The sequence below is a fragment of the Asparagus officinalis genome, chromosome 8 (assembly GCF_001876935.1).
Source record: "Asparagus officinalis chromosome 8, Aspof.V1, whole genome shotgun sequence".
NCBI classification, from domain to species: domain Eukaryota; kingdom Viridiplantae; phylum Streptophyta; class Magnoliopsida; order Asparagales; family Asparagaceae; genus Asparagus; species Asparagus officinalis.
Genome location: NC_033801.1, coordinates 4,788,755 through 4,801,454, shown reverse-complemented (window position 1 = coordinate 4,801,454; position 12,700 = coordinate 4,788,755). Strand labels below are relative to the sequence as shown.

Genomic DNA, 12,700 nt, shown 5'->3' with positions numbered 1-12,700 from the left:
TGCCTTCCGGCTAGGGGTGCATTCGGTTCGGATATGACACTTATCATAATAACCATAGTAACTTTCTGAAAACGAATACGGATACGGTTCAGATATTCATCGGTAAGAAAAAAGCATTATCATATCCACATTAAACGGAAACAGATACGGTTCGGATATTAGAGAGTCGGATACGGTTATGATACGAATACTAATCGGATATTTGGGAAATAGATATGAATATGATATAAAGAAAATACAAATGATTTTAATAACTCACAAAGTAAGACAAGTTACCTTATAGACTTTGTTGCTATTCTGTATGACAAACCTCAGAGCACCACAGCAGACCCTAAACAAAAAATAAAAAATATTGAATACCATAACTAAAAGGTGATAATCAACAACTATAACTGACCTCACAAACTACAACTTACCTTAAATGAACCATTTGATGTCCATATGAAGTCGTTCTCTCTTTGATTCATAGAACCTGTATCATTCTCATGGCAATAAAGTCACATGTTATTGACAAAAAAGGCACACAATAAAGTCATAGTCCAAAAACAATAGTCACAAATCCAGAAACAACAAGTCACAAATCTAGAAATAACAAGTCACAAATTCGGAAATAAAGTCATGTACAGACTTAACATGAGCAAAGTCACATACAATAAATTAAAAACCCACAAGTTCTATAATATAGTTTCCCAAGTAAAAAAGCATGCAAACTAAGACAATCATATTCTTGAGAAGAAAATATAAACCAAAAGATTAGACTCATCAATGCAAGAGAAACATTAAATCTCATCATCCGAGTCAAGGACCTCCACGATGTCACCTTGAAAAAATAAAAAGAGCAATTGTCGTGTTTAATATGTAAAAAATTTTAAATTTCAAATCATATGCTTATGAAGTTAAATAACATACCTATGGGTGCTTTATAAAAGTTTCAACAATCTCTGAGTCGTCGTGATCCAAAAGCTTAACCACATTAAGAGCAACATCATTCATAGTTTGCACTTTTGTAACTACAAAAAATTTATTAGAATAAAACATACAATCATTTAATATACAATTAACCAAATATAACAGAATCTATGCAAAATTTAAAAATTTACCTCCTTTCTCCGCTTTAATCCAATCTTGTGCACATATCAACGCCTCTACCGTATCCCTTGTCATTCGACTTCTATAACAATGAATCACACGTCCCCCGGTGCTAAAAGTCGACTCGGAAGCCACAGTTGATGTTGGTATACCCAAAACATCTCTTGTAACTTTTGCTAGTACATGATACCTTCCAAGACTTGATTTCCACCAATCCAATATATCAAATTTCCCCGTTGTTTCATCTTCACATCGGACAATACTATCTTCCATATATAAATCCAAATCCATCTTTGTAGGCTCTTTCTCAATAGTTTCAGCAAATTGTCAGATCTAGATTTTCTTTTGTCACCAACTCTTTCCACTTCCTTTGCTTGTGAGCTTGAAGCATTTTCATTATCTTTATTCTTTGGATTGTTTTTTTCAAGAGATGCATACTCTCCATGCATCTTTTTGAAGACATCTAAAATTTCAAGTGTACACCTTTCACCATCCACATCATAAATCTCCTTAAAGTAATATTTTATTGCAATTATTTTGTACCTCGGATCAAGAAAAGTAATCACAAAAATCTTATTGCACATGCTTCAATATTTATTAAATTTATTTTCATTACAAAAGCCATAGCCACAATTGTATCATCATTACTTTTCAACCGTTCCATTAGAAGCAATTGAATTTCACAAAATTCTTTAAATAAAAGATTGTAAGTAGGATACATACTACTGGAAAGGAGATTAGTTGCATCATAAAAGTGTTTCAAACATTTACTCAAAGTTTTAATATAATTTCATTCTTCTTCCGATGAACAATGAATGTATTTGTCGTCGCTAAGTTCAAATTTATTAAAGCAACTTTGTACTTTAAAGCATTCATCAACATTAAATAAGGAGAAATCCTTCTTGTGCAAGGCTAAGCATTTTTCTCCAACCACATTAACTTGCTTCGCAACATGATAAAAATTCTCTTCCATCTTTGGTGAACATGTAACATATTTAACACTAAGCCTTACTTTTTCAATAGCTTTAGTGATAATTTTAAGCCTCTCTTGAACAATGAGATTTATAATGTGTGCTCTACATCTCACATGAAAAAAGACTCTGCCACAAGGTAGATACTTTTTAAGACGTTCTTTTCCAATTTTAACTGCAACATCATTAGCTTTATCATTATCTACCGTAATTGACAAAAAATTATTATCAATTTTACAATCAAGTAGACGAGTGAGTAAAACATTGCATATATCCTTCCTATGGACTTTAATGAAACCAATTATACGTTTTTGAAGTTTCCAAGATTCATCAACATAGTGAGCGGTAATGCACAAATATGCGATATTTTGTGAAAATGATGTCCATTTATCCATTGTCAAGCTCAACCTTATGAAAGATGTGGCAAACAAATCAAATAAAGATTTTTTTTATTCACCATAAACTTTCATACATAACTTTGTGATTTGTGCACGACTTGGAACCTTGTGAGTCGGACGAAGAGAATGCGCATATTGTAAAAAGAAGTTATGTGTGACCAAGTTAAATGGATACTCATGGACGATGATAGCTTTTGTAAGTTAATTCGTCTCATTGTCAAAATGATAATTACTAAGTGCACAAGTCCCTTCTTTATTTTTTATAGTAGTTAGAACCAATTGTTGACGAATATCGGGTCTCTTCTTTTTGGAGCACTTCATCTAATGTGTGTAGTACCCCTTGAACTACGTCCATCACATTCAAACAAGCAATGTTTACATTTCGCTATCTTAATTTTTATTTCAACTTCTTTCCTGTCGACAATCTTCTTTTCACCTTTATCAATTTTCTCAAAGTCTAACTATACATCAGAAGTTAGTTCCCCCCCCCCCTTTTTCTCAGGTTTTTCTCTGTTTTATTAGAAGACTCTTCTACTGTAGGTTCAATGACCGGCTCAACGACCGGTTCAACGAGGGGTTTGACTATGGGTTCTTCGTTATAAGCTTGAACTGATGGATTAGACGATATGATTCTAATACCTATTCATTAAAATTTATAAACTTAATCAAACAAAAATATAGTGATGCAAATTACAATCATATATGCAACTAAAAACAATTAGGGCTTATAGGTTACAGATTTTTATCAAATAAATTAGGGTTTTCCAATTCAGTCAACAAATGCTAGAAATTATGGCTTTTATCAAAAATAAAATAGGGCTTAGGGTTTTGAATTCACCTTAGGGATATATGGAATTGAGGAGGAGAAGAGGAGGTCGGACGTCGTCGATGGTCGTCGTTGCGTCGATCAAAAGGATGGGGCGGCCGTGGACTTCTTGAAGAGTTGAGCCACGAAGAGGCGGAGGCGGAGGCGGAGGTGGAGGGGAAGCGTAGGTGGAGCGGGAGGCGGAGGCTGAGCTGGAGGCGGAGGCGGAGTGGAGCTCGTAGGCGGAGGCCAAGCTTAGAGGTGGAGGTGGCTTGGAGAAACAACATGAATTTGGGTTGAATTTGAGGTTTTTGGGTTGAATTTGGGTCGAATTTGGGTCGGGTATAACATGAGTATATGTTATAGACCTGACCCAATACAAGTATTATACTTAGCCCATTTCAAATATCCGGATATCCGGACCGTATCCGCAATTTCGACCTGATAACCGTATCCGAAACTGTATCAGGATAAAAAATCTAAACCGTAACCATATCCAAAACCATATCCGACCGGTTTTAATTTTTCCTGATCATATCCGCTTTCTAAACGGATACGGTTGCGGTCGGTCCGGATAAATCCGAACCATTTTGCACCCCTACTTCCAGCTATAGTTAACATTTTTAGCGCTCTCGAATATTGTCTAGCTCTTACGACATTAGTAGAAGGGACCTATCTTCTTGTCTCTTTAGAGTATAACATTACTTTTCCATAATGTGGACTCGTTACTTATTGTTGGCCGTTACTTATTGTTGGCATGTATGCTGAAATATGATTATTGGAAGGTGAACCTCTTATCGTCGCATCGCATGATCCTAGGAGCTGGCAAGTTCTGGCAGGCTCATAACTAAAGCATGTAGAGGAAATTAGTTTCTTGAATGAAAGGACAGAAGCAGCTTTTTTACCAATTACCCTTTTCTTTGCAATTGTTTTAAGCTGATCACCCAATTAGAAGTACAAGTTCTCATTACTTTTTCACAACAACATTTGATCCGTAACATTCCCAGGAATTGCTTTTAATTGTTTGTTTTTTTAAGTAAGTTTTAAAAAATAATTGAAGTTCAATGTGCCAAAGAAATTTTTATTAAGTAAATGCATAAAATCTCAAATTCATGATAATTGAACATCTATTCATATATAAATAGGTATCGACATGATCAACTGAAATTCATAACTAGATTTGGAAATCATACCAGTGGAATTCCCGATTTAAATAGAAAGAACAACCTCATCACATTTCTATGAACTTATCCTTGGAGTTAACCAGCACGAAGAGGATTCTTCATCACAGTAGTGAATTCCTTGCACTCTGACAGATCAACATCTTCGCCCTCCCCCATCTTCCGTTCAAACTTCTTCACTAAATTTGCCACGAAGTACTCTAAATGAAGTTTGGCCAGTGCAAGCCCAGGGCAGATCCTTCTTCCAACTCCAAAAGGCATCATCTTGATCTCCTTACTCCCTATTATATCCACGCCTTCACCCGATCCACCAGTTAAGAATCTCTCTGGTTGAAACTCCAAAGGATCCTCCCTAACTTTCTCATCCAATCCCATTTCTGCCACCATGAAATTAATCGATGCTTTTGTGGGAATTGTGTATCCTTCAATCTCAATCTCCTCTGTCGCTGCATGTGGCAACACAAAATGGCCTGGTGGGTGTCTCCTCATACGTTTTAAAACCACTGCCTTTAGATATGGCATGTTTTGCAAGTACTTCTCCTTAATCCCCTCTCCCTTTTGCATGACTCTATCAACTTCTTCATTTAGTTTATTTTGTATTTCTTGATGCTTCATGAGTTTTGCCATGATCCATTGCAGCGTTGTTGCTGTAGTATCAGTGCCAGCATTAAGAAACTCCAAACAAAGAGTTACAGTCTCATCTTAGTTAGGCTTTTTCCTTCTGCTAGCTTCGTATCAAGAATAGGGTCAACATAAGAGTATAGATATCCTTTGTTGTTCTCTTTCTTCTGCTCTATGTGTTTCATGCACACATTTATTAAGGGAAGACACAGCTCCTTCTGCTTCTGCCGCAGAGCCAATGCTGTCATCCGCCGTTCACGAAAGATATATTTCGAGATAGCCGGGAAGAAATTCAGGACATTAAGGTTGTTAATATAGACAAGCCTGTTCCTATTTGCAACTTCTTTGTCTTTTATTGCCTTCTCGTCGAGCTTCTCACCATAGCACATGAGGATTAGTAGAGCAAACATAGCAAACTGAAAGCTCTTCATGGCAACAACGGTGCCATCAGATAGTGTTTCTAGATGCTTGATGAGGACATGCAGAACCCAATCTCTGCCTTCAGAGTACATCTTGATGCGCGAGGAATTTAGGATTTCAGACATGACGTTGCGATGAGCAAGCGCCATAAAGGGCCATAAGAAGTAGAGATAATGTTGTGGTTTGTTGTTGCTGATGAAGCTGTTGGCAACAAGAGGCACAGATGGTCAGAGAACACAGCATCATGCTGGATTAAGGCTTTGTGAGCAATGGCACGGTCGGAGATGGAGATGTTGGTTTGCGAGCCTATATGAAGTGTGATGATGGGCCTGTATTGACAATGGACATCCTTGAGGATAGGTTCAACCGTTCAAGGTTCATTATCAAATTTCTGAACCATAGTAGGTTGCCAAATAAGGGAATTGATGGAGGGCCTGGTGGACGTTTTTTGTTCTTCTTGAAAAAGAGGAGGAAGCTAAGAAATGTGGAGAAGAAGATGGAGGTTAGGACGAGAAACATGGAACCCATGTTTGTGTTCTCAATTCTGTTTAGTTATCTTTCTTATGGAAATATAAGAATCAGATGTTGCTTCTTATTAATTTGAAAGGCTGTCAATTCCTGAGGTTATCGCTACAAAACCTATCGCTACAAAATTTAGGCAAGTCTTTATTAATTATGGGGAATTGATAGAGGTAGAATTTGAGGGTTCTTTGATGGTTGCTAGTTATACTTGGCTTTTAGAATTATGTTTCTACTGAGCGTGTTACTTTTTTGAGGTCTGCCTTAAAAACTGTTTGGAGGATTATTTTTGGGGTATCTGTCTTCCAATACCAATGGCACATTTCTCATTTTCGTTAAAGATTAGCACCTGGATCCTTATCTAAAATTAGTATATTTTGGTTAATGAGTCAACAAGGCAATAAGGCCTTCTATTGCAAACTACAAAATGGCAGCATGGACAGTATGATAGTCTGATGAAAGCAATATAAACCCTATTCATGGATGAATATACAGTATTCCTGGAAGACAATGCTTTATTTTGTCTGTATATTCAGTTTATTTCAGTTTCAATTTTTTTGGTCAAGCTATTTTTATCTATGGTAGGTATTACTTAATCGTCAGAGTTCTTGCATAACATTTAAAATAAAAAAAGGATCCTGCATAACATCAAAGCCTTCAATCTACATGTATTTCTGCAGACTGTAGAGCATGATAGACAATATGGATTGGCGGTACCCTTTTGATTGGTCTATTAGAATGACAGTTTGTGCGCAAAAGGACTAGTAAGAAAATTATGGCATATAACGGGTTTGTATAATAATTATTCTGCCTTTTGCTATAAACTTTAGAAACTATGTATGCTATGGTGATCTTGACCTTAGATTGGATTTTTTTTTCTTGTTCGTTTCAAGGAGATCTTGTGTAAGAATTTACTTTCGATCAATTTATTCGTTTTAACCCTGTAGGTTCTCCACTTCCAATTCATTGACAAAACTCATGTAGTCTCATAAATAACTCTGTTGACTGCACTTTTTCCTCAGTGTCCTCATACTTTTCCATCATAATAATTCATAAGCATGCCTTAAAGTTACTTAAGTAGGTAATGTATCAAATGATTCAAATCCCATTATCCTCCCTTATATTCATCTTTGATTTGTCACCATTGAAAAGCATAATGTTGAACGAACTTGCAAAACCGAATATCAACACAATATCATACACCAGATTCAGTAAAGTACATAGAAATGTAGGTATTCTGTCAGATATGCTTGCCTGATAAAACGTTGAATGTTTGAAATATCTGGTTTAGCCATGTGTAGCATGGTTATGACCCCCATATCAAAGTATTTACTTCTCTGTTAAATGAATATTAATAACAATAACAGCAGCAGCAGCAACAGCAATAATAATGATAGCAATATTATTTTTATCTCTTCAGTTTTCTTATCTTTTGTACAGACTCCCAGTTCATGTTAGGCCTCATAAGTCATAATAGCCTCCTCTCTGATTGTTGAACCCCATGCTTCATTGTCTGATGAGTTAAGGGGAACTATTATATTTTCATTTATTTTTCCTGAAAGGTTGTCGTGTTCTTTCTCTTAAATCTGGCAGGATATTCATGCTTACATCATTATACTTCAAAAACCCACTATTTGTAGTTTATTTTACTTTTGAACTATATATGCATGAGGGTTTTATGCTCTTAGTATATTGATAACACATATTTACAGTTTTGATGCAATTTCAAAATAGTTTCATATGCCACTTCAGTTTATCTGAATTAGCAACTAACCACATGTTAAACATTTGAAAACTGACAATATGGTCGATTGCTACAGTTATTTTTTCTTGGATTTGTTACAATTTTATTTAAATCACAAATCATGCTGGTAATGCAAATATCAGTATTTTCAGATAATTTCATTTAAAAAAAACATTACCATGTGGGACACTCAAACAAAACAAGACACCCATGTAATAATCCTGGCAAATGCAATAGAAATATATGCTGAAATGTAAATATACACTAGCAGAATAGTCTTAAAATGTTCTGTTTAAAGGCCGTCACAAGCCCGGTTTTATGTTTTATTTTTCTCTTTAGAACTATAAACTTTTTTATGGGGAAAATTATGTAGCTTCTTGATCTCCCAAATATTGCTTTTTGTATGAACCGTGTATCTTTTGCTAAGACAATAAAATGTTGTATTGGGTCAACTTTGAACTGTCTAAGAGGATTTACTGGCTGAGAATAATCATTTTATGGTGAATCTTCTGTAAAAAAATTCTATATTTCCTCCAATTTTGTTTCTGTTTTTTTTTTTTTTTGCACGGCTATTTTATTAGCTGAACCTCCAGATTGCAAATATTATTTTCTTTTCTGAGGTCTGGAGCTGTCTTCTTTTTCCCCCTCCCTACAACATGATGGTAAGCTGTGTTCATCTAAAATTTCCTGTATCCCTCATTAATACCTTCATTTACTTATCCTTTTGTTCCAACTCTCTCATTAATAGCTTTATTTACTTTATCCTTCAGTTCCAACTGTCTTTTGTTTGTCCAAACTCTATTCCTCTTCAAGCTTCGGACATCCCATGATTCTTCTGCCTTCAGCTCAATTCTGACTACCGAATAAATTCAAGCAAAGCTGGCAAAGTATTGGTTCTTTCATATCCATAAACTTATTTAAGACAAATAAGTTACCCTTTATTCTTGTATCGCATTTTTATATGAGAGCAGTAGCAAAAAAGTACACAAGATACTATTATTTTGACAATTTGATTCCTTCAAAGATTCTCCCTTCTTTTTTCCTGATGGACTCAATTCATCTGGTTATTATTGCTTTAATAAATATTTGTTTGCAGCCATGGAGACGCGTCTCAAGCTCCTGATAAAACTGCTGATGTACGTGCCGGCCTATCGTAATGATTAGTTGCCTTCATACTTACAGCTGGTTGCATTGCTTTACAGTACAAGCTCTATAATCTTATAATGTAATACATAGTTTGAAGAGTGACGGATACATGGATATAGAATAAGGTTGCTGGCTAAGTCTCAGCCTCTTCAGGTTCCAATCATCGTCACTTGCTAAGTTTTGTAGCCTTATTCTTTTGTTTCCTTGTATACCTACACCCTCGCTGTGTGCTTAGTTTAGTCCCCATCTCTTTGGCTTGGTCTTTGCCTCTCTTGTTCACGAGAAAAAGACTTCTCCTGAATTGTATAAATAATCACATTTTAATAATCACATTTTAATTGTAGAATTTGATTTGTCCTCTAAAATGTAATTGTATAAATAATCACATATTTTATAATATCACTCTGTTTGTATTGAATGGAAGTAGAATTTGAAATAAAATGCAAAATGGCGTATATACTATCAGTGAAAAAAAAAGAAATTAATTATACTTTTTCCCATGCTCATGAAGCTTCAATGGAGTTTTCTTTTTGTTCCTAAATTGCAGATTAATAGTTGTATAAAATATTGTAGGATGAAAATGATGATGGTGAATTTTTATAGCATATTACTAGAGAAAGAGATGTTATGAGTTGAAAATTTGAATGACTTTGTATGAGAATTAATATGTTAATGGTGGGTTACAAAAGTATAATTTAATTCATGGGTTAAATTGTTTAGAGGTTATACATAAGGAAAAGTTTCTTTAGTGGGTCTTTTATACACTATAAAGATGACTTTTAATATTCTCACTATTATCATATTGTTTATTTGAATTGTAAAAAATAGATTTTAATATCTAAAATTTTAAGAAGTTGCCAAGTGGCAACTATAAGGCCTTGTTTTAGTTTGTGTGTGTGTGTATATATAAACTTATTATCAACTTAAGTGGACCATCCACCAAAGTTTCTATCCATTGATGATACTTAAAGATCCGTTCATCATATGAAGAGACTTTTCATCAATGGATAGAAACTTTGGTGGATGGTGCACTTAAGTGACATAAGTTTCTCTCTCTCTCTCTCTCTCTCTCTCTCTCTATATATTATATAATAATATTATTCATATATATATATTATATATATATATATTATATCATATAGACGAGACGCATGAGTATCACAGAATGGAGCAAGGATAGAGATGAGTAAGAGATGCCAGATGGAAAACTTTAGTATCAGCTAACGGGACGGCCACCAAGTTTCTTAGTCATGGATTGATCACTTTGATTGAGCTTACATTATGGATTGATCCGTTCCGTTGAATCTTGATCTACATATTTCTTAAAATCCTAACACACCAAATTTGGGTGACCCGTCATGCGTTTGCATATCCTTCATTCCACTCGTATCAATTTTAACGTTCTCGAATGAATAGAACTTTTATATTGGCTTGACGGTAGGGTCAAGACTCACGTACGGGTTCGCACTCAAATTTGTGTGTCTTGTTTAGGCGTTTTTAGAATATGTAGATCAAGTTTAACGGAAGCGATCATCACAATATAGCTTCAATTAAGTTGATCATCAATGACTAAGAAGACTTTACGTGCGACTGTCTCCACTTAAAGTTGACATAAGTTTTCTCTAATATATATATTATATATATATTAATATATATAAGTTATATTTAATATATAATATAATATATTATATATTATATTATATATTATTATATATAATATATATTATAGACTAGCGTGCTATCTCATCACTCATGTAAAGCACGACCCTTCGTTTTTTTAAGCATTGCATTTTGAACATGCCTCCTGTTTTCAACGAAAGTCGTTTCCATTGTCGATTCCATTAAAACTTCAATCGTTTACAAAGAATTACAATGAAAAATTGAGAAAATTACAACTCTTGAGAAAATAACACAGAAATCGTTTATCGAATTCTGTTTTGTGGGACTTTGCCTGTGTCAGGAGTGCTTTGGCTCGTGGACCACCGATTCACAGATCGTGAGTGTGTTTAAAGATCCTTCCTTCGTTTATCGAAGTAGGGATTTGAAGCGAATATCTTATCGATGTAAGATGTTCACTCTTCCAAAGATCAAGTCTGAGCTTAGATCTCTAGGAATCACCAAGTGATGTTTATGAAAGATGAAAATTCTCTCTCTCTCTTCCTCAAAATCACCAAAAGCTCAAGCCTCTTCTGCTCCAATCTGCTCTCTATCTTTTATTTCGTGTCTAGGGAGGTATTTATAGGGGTAGCAGTGCATAACAGTGGAAATGGGGGCGAGATAACCGACCAAACAAATGCTCTTTGGCCGCGTCTGTAGGCATCGAAAATTGCCTATAGGTCTCCACGAATAGCTCAGTGTTAAGGAACGACAATGAACGTCACCATCTGGTTCATAGGAGTTCAATTGACGTCGGTGAATGTTTGAAGTGAATCGACGAACTACGTGAACTGGCAGAATTTCGGAATAACGAAGGCACAGGCTAATAGAGAGCCCCGCGATGTTTACAAAAAGAACAACGCCTTTCGTGTCTCGTTCGTTCTACAGATAATCCAACCATCGGGGCTGATAGAACTCTTCGTCAAAATTCCAACACAATTCGAATCACTAAAATCCGAGTTCGGACGAAGAATTTACAGCGGAGTGTCTCAGATTTTTGGAGACGCCCCAGGGGTGTCCTAGATTTTTGGGGACGCCCCAGGGGTGTCCTAGATTTTTGAGGACGCCCCAGGGGTGTCCTAGATTTTTGGGGACGCCCCAGGAGTGTTGCCTATAAATAGAAGCCTTAGGCCTCACTTTTGGGGATCTGGATTTTTGGAGAATTGGCGAAGCCCTACTGGAGTGAAGAGTGATCGAGCACTTCAACACAAGAGAGTTCTTCATCAGATCTACATCACCCGCATCCGTTCCTTAGCATTACCCCTCGTCGGTAATCCAAAGAAGAGCAAATATCTCGCTTTATCTGAGATAGGCGCTCCAAGTTTCTAGATCTCCTCGCGGATCGATGAAGCTCTGCCCGATTTTTCTGGATCAGATCTGATTGCCAGGTAGTCCACGGATATCGACGTCCCCGTCACAGGCTAAAGACCCACGCAAGCAAGAGACGATAAACGGATCTTGTGTTTATTTTCAAGAAAGTTGTAATTTTTATTTTCGTTATTTGAATTCATTCGTAACGTTTGAAGTTTTAATGAAATCAATGATGAAGGCAACTTTTGACGAAAACAAGCTGGCGACTACAGTGGGAGCCAACGGCCTCGCTGCCGAGGCCGTAGTGACGCAACCGGCATTCAAGATCCGGGTGAATGAAGAGATCGAATACGAGTTCGATCAACAAAAGTTTGAAGAGTACCTCTCTTCCTCCTCCTCCAGATCCGCCTCTCCGAACAGGCGCAGGAAGGCATCCTCTTCCAGAAATGTTCGCGGGACCTTCGGCTCAAAGATCCAAGATCCCATTGCCGCCGCTGCGCCCGCACCACGCGACGTCCCCGCGTCGTCCAACGTGGTCGAGACCGCAGATCCGGACTTCTCCTCCGCCGAGAAGATGGCTACTGAAGACGCTCCAGCATTGTCAAAGAGAGCACGCCAAAGACGGCGTCAACGCCTTGCTCGTCAGCTGGCCAAGGCTTTGGAGCCGATGGATAGGATCCGCTATAATGTGGATCTAAAATCCAGGCAGCGCCGGGAACAACAACGGCGAACAACCAACTCCTCCTCCAAAACAGAAACGAACGAATGGGTTCGTGTCAAAAGAACCCGTTCTACTCTCGAGGAGCGAATCCAGAAGCGCCGCACCTTGCTTGCGCATG

General features: G+C 36.7%; 1 protein-coding gene across 1 annotated transcript; it reads right to left on the bottom strand.

Annotated features, from left to right (window-relative positions):
- On the bottom strand, positions 3,861–5,634 carry LOC109820727 (cytochrome P450 89A2-like). Its single transcript, XM_020386922.1, has 2 exons — positions 5,274–5,634; positions 3,861–5,145 (listed from the first exon to the last, which is right to left on the bottom strand). The coding sequence occupies exons 1-2, from the start codon at positions 5,632–5,634 to the stop codon at positions 4,523–4,525; spliced, it is 984 nt and encodes a 327-aa protein (XP_020242511.1). The 3' UTR covers positions 3,861–4,522.

Bases quoted from the DNA above. Each gene is read 5' to 3' on its own strand.
- LOC109820727 (XM_020386922.1), bottom strand. From the start codon at position 5,634: ATGGCGCTTGCTCATCGCAACGTCATGTCTGAAATCCTAAATTCCTCG. The intron at 5,146-5,273 runs GTCTTCCCTTAA...AGCCTAACTAAG, and splicing joins GCAGAAGCAGAAGGAGCTGT to ATGAGACTGTAACTCTTTGT.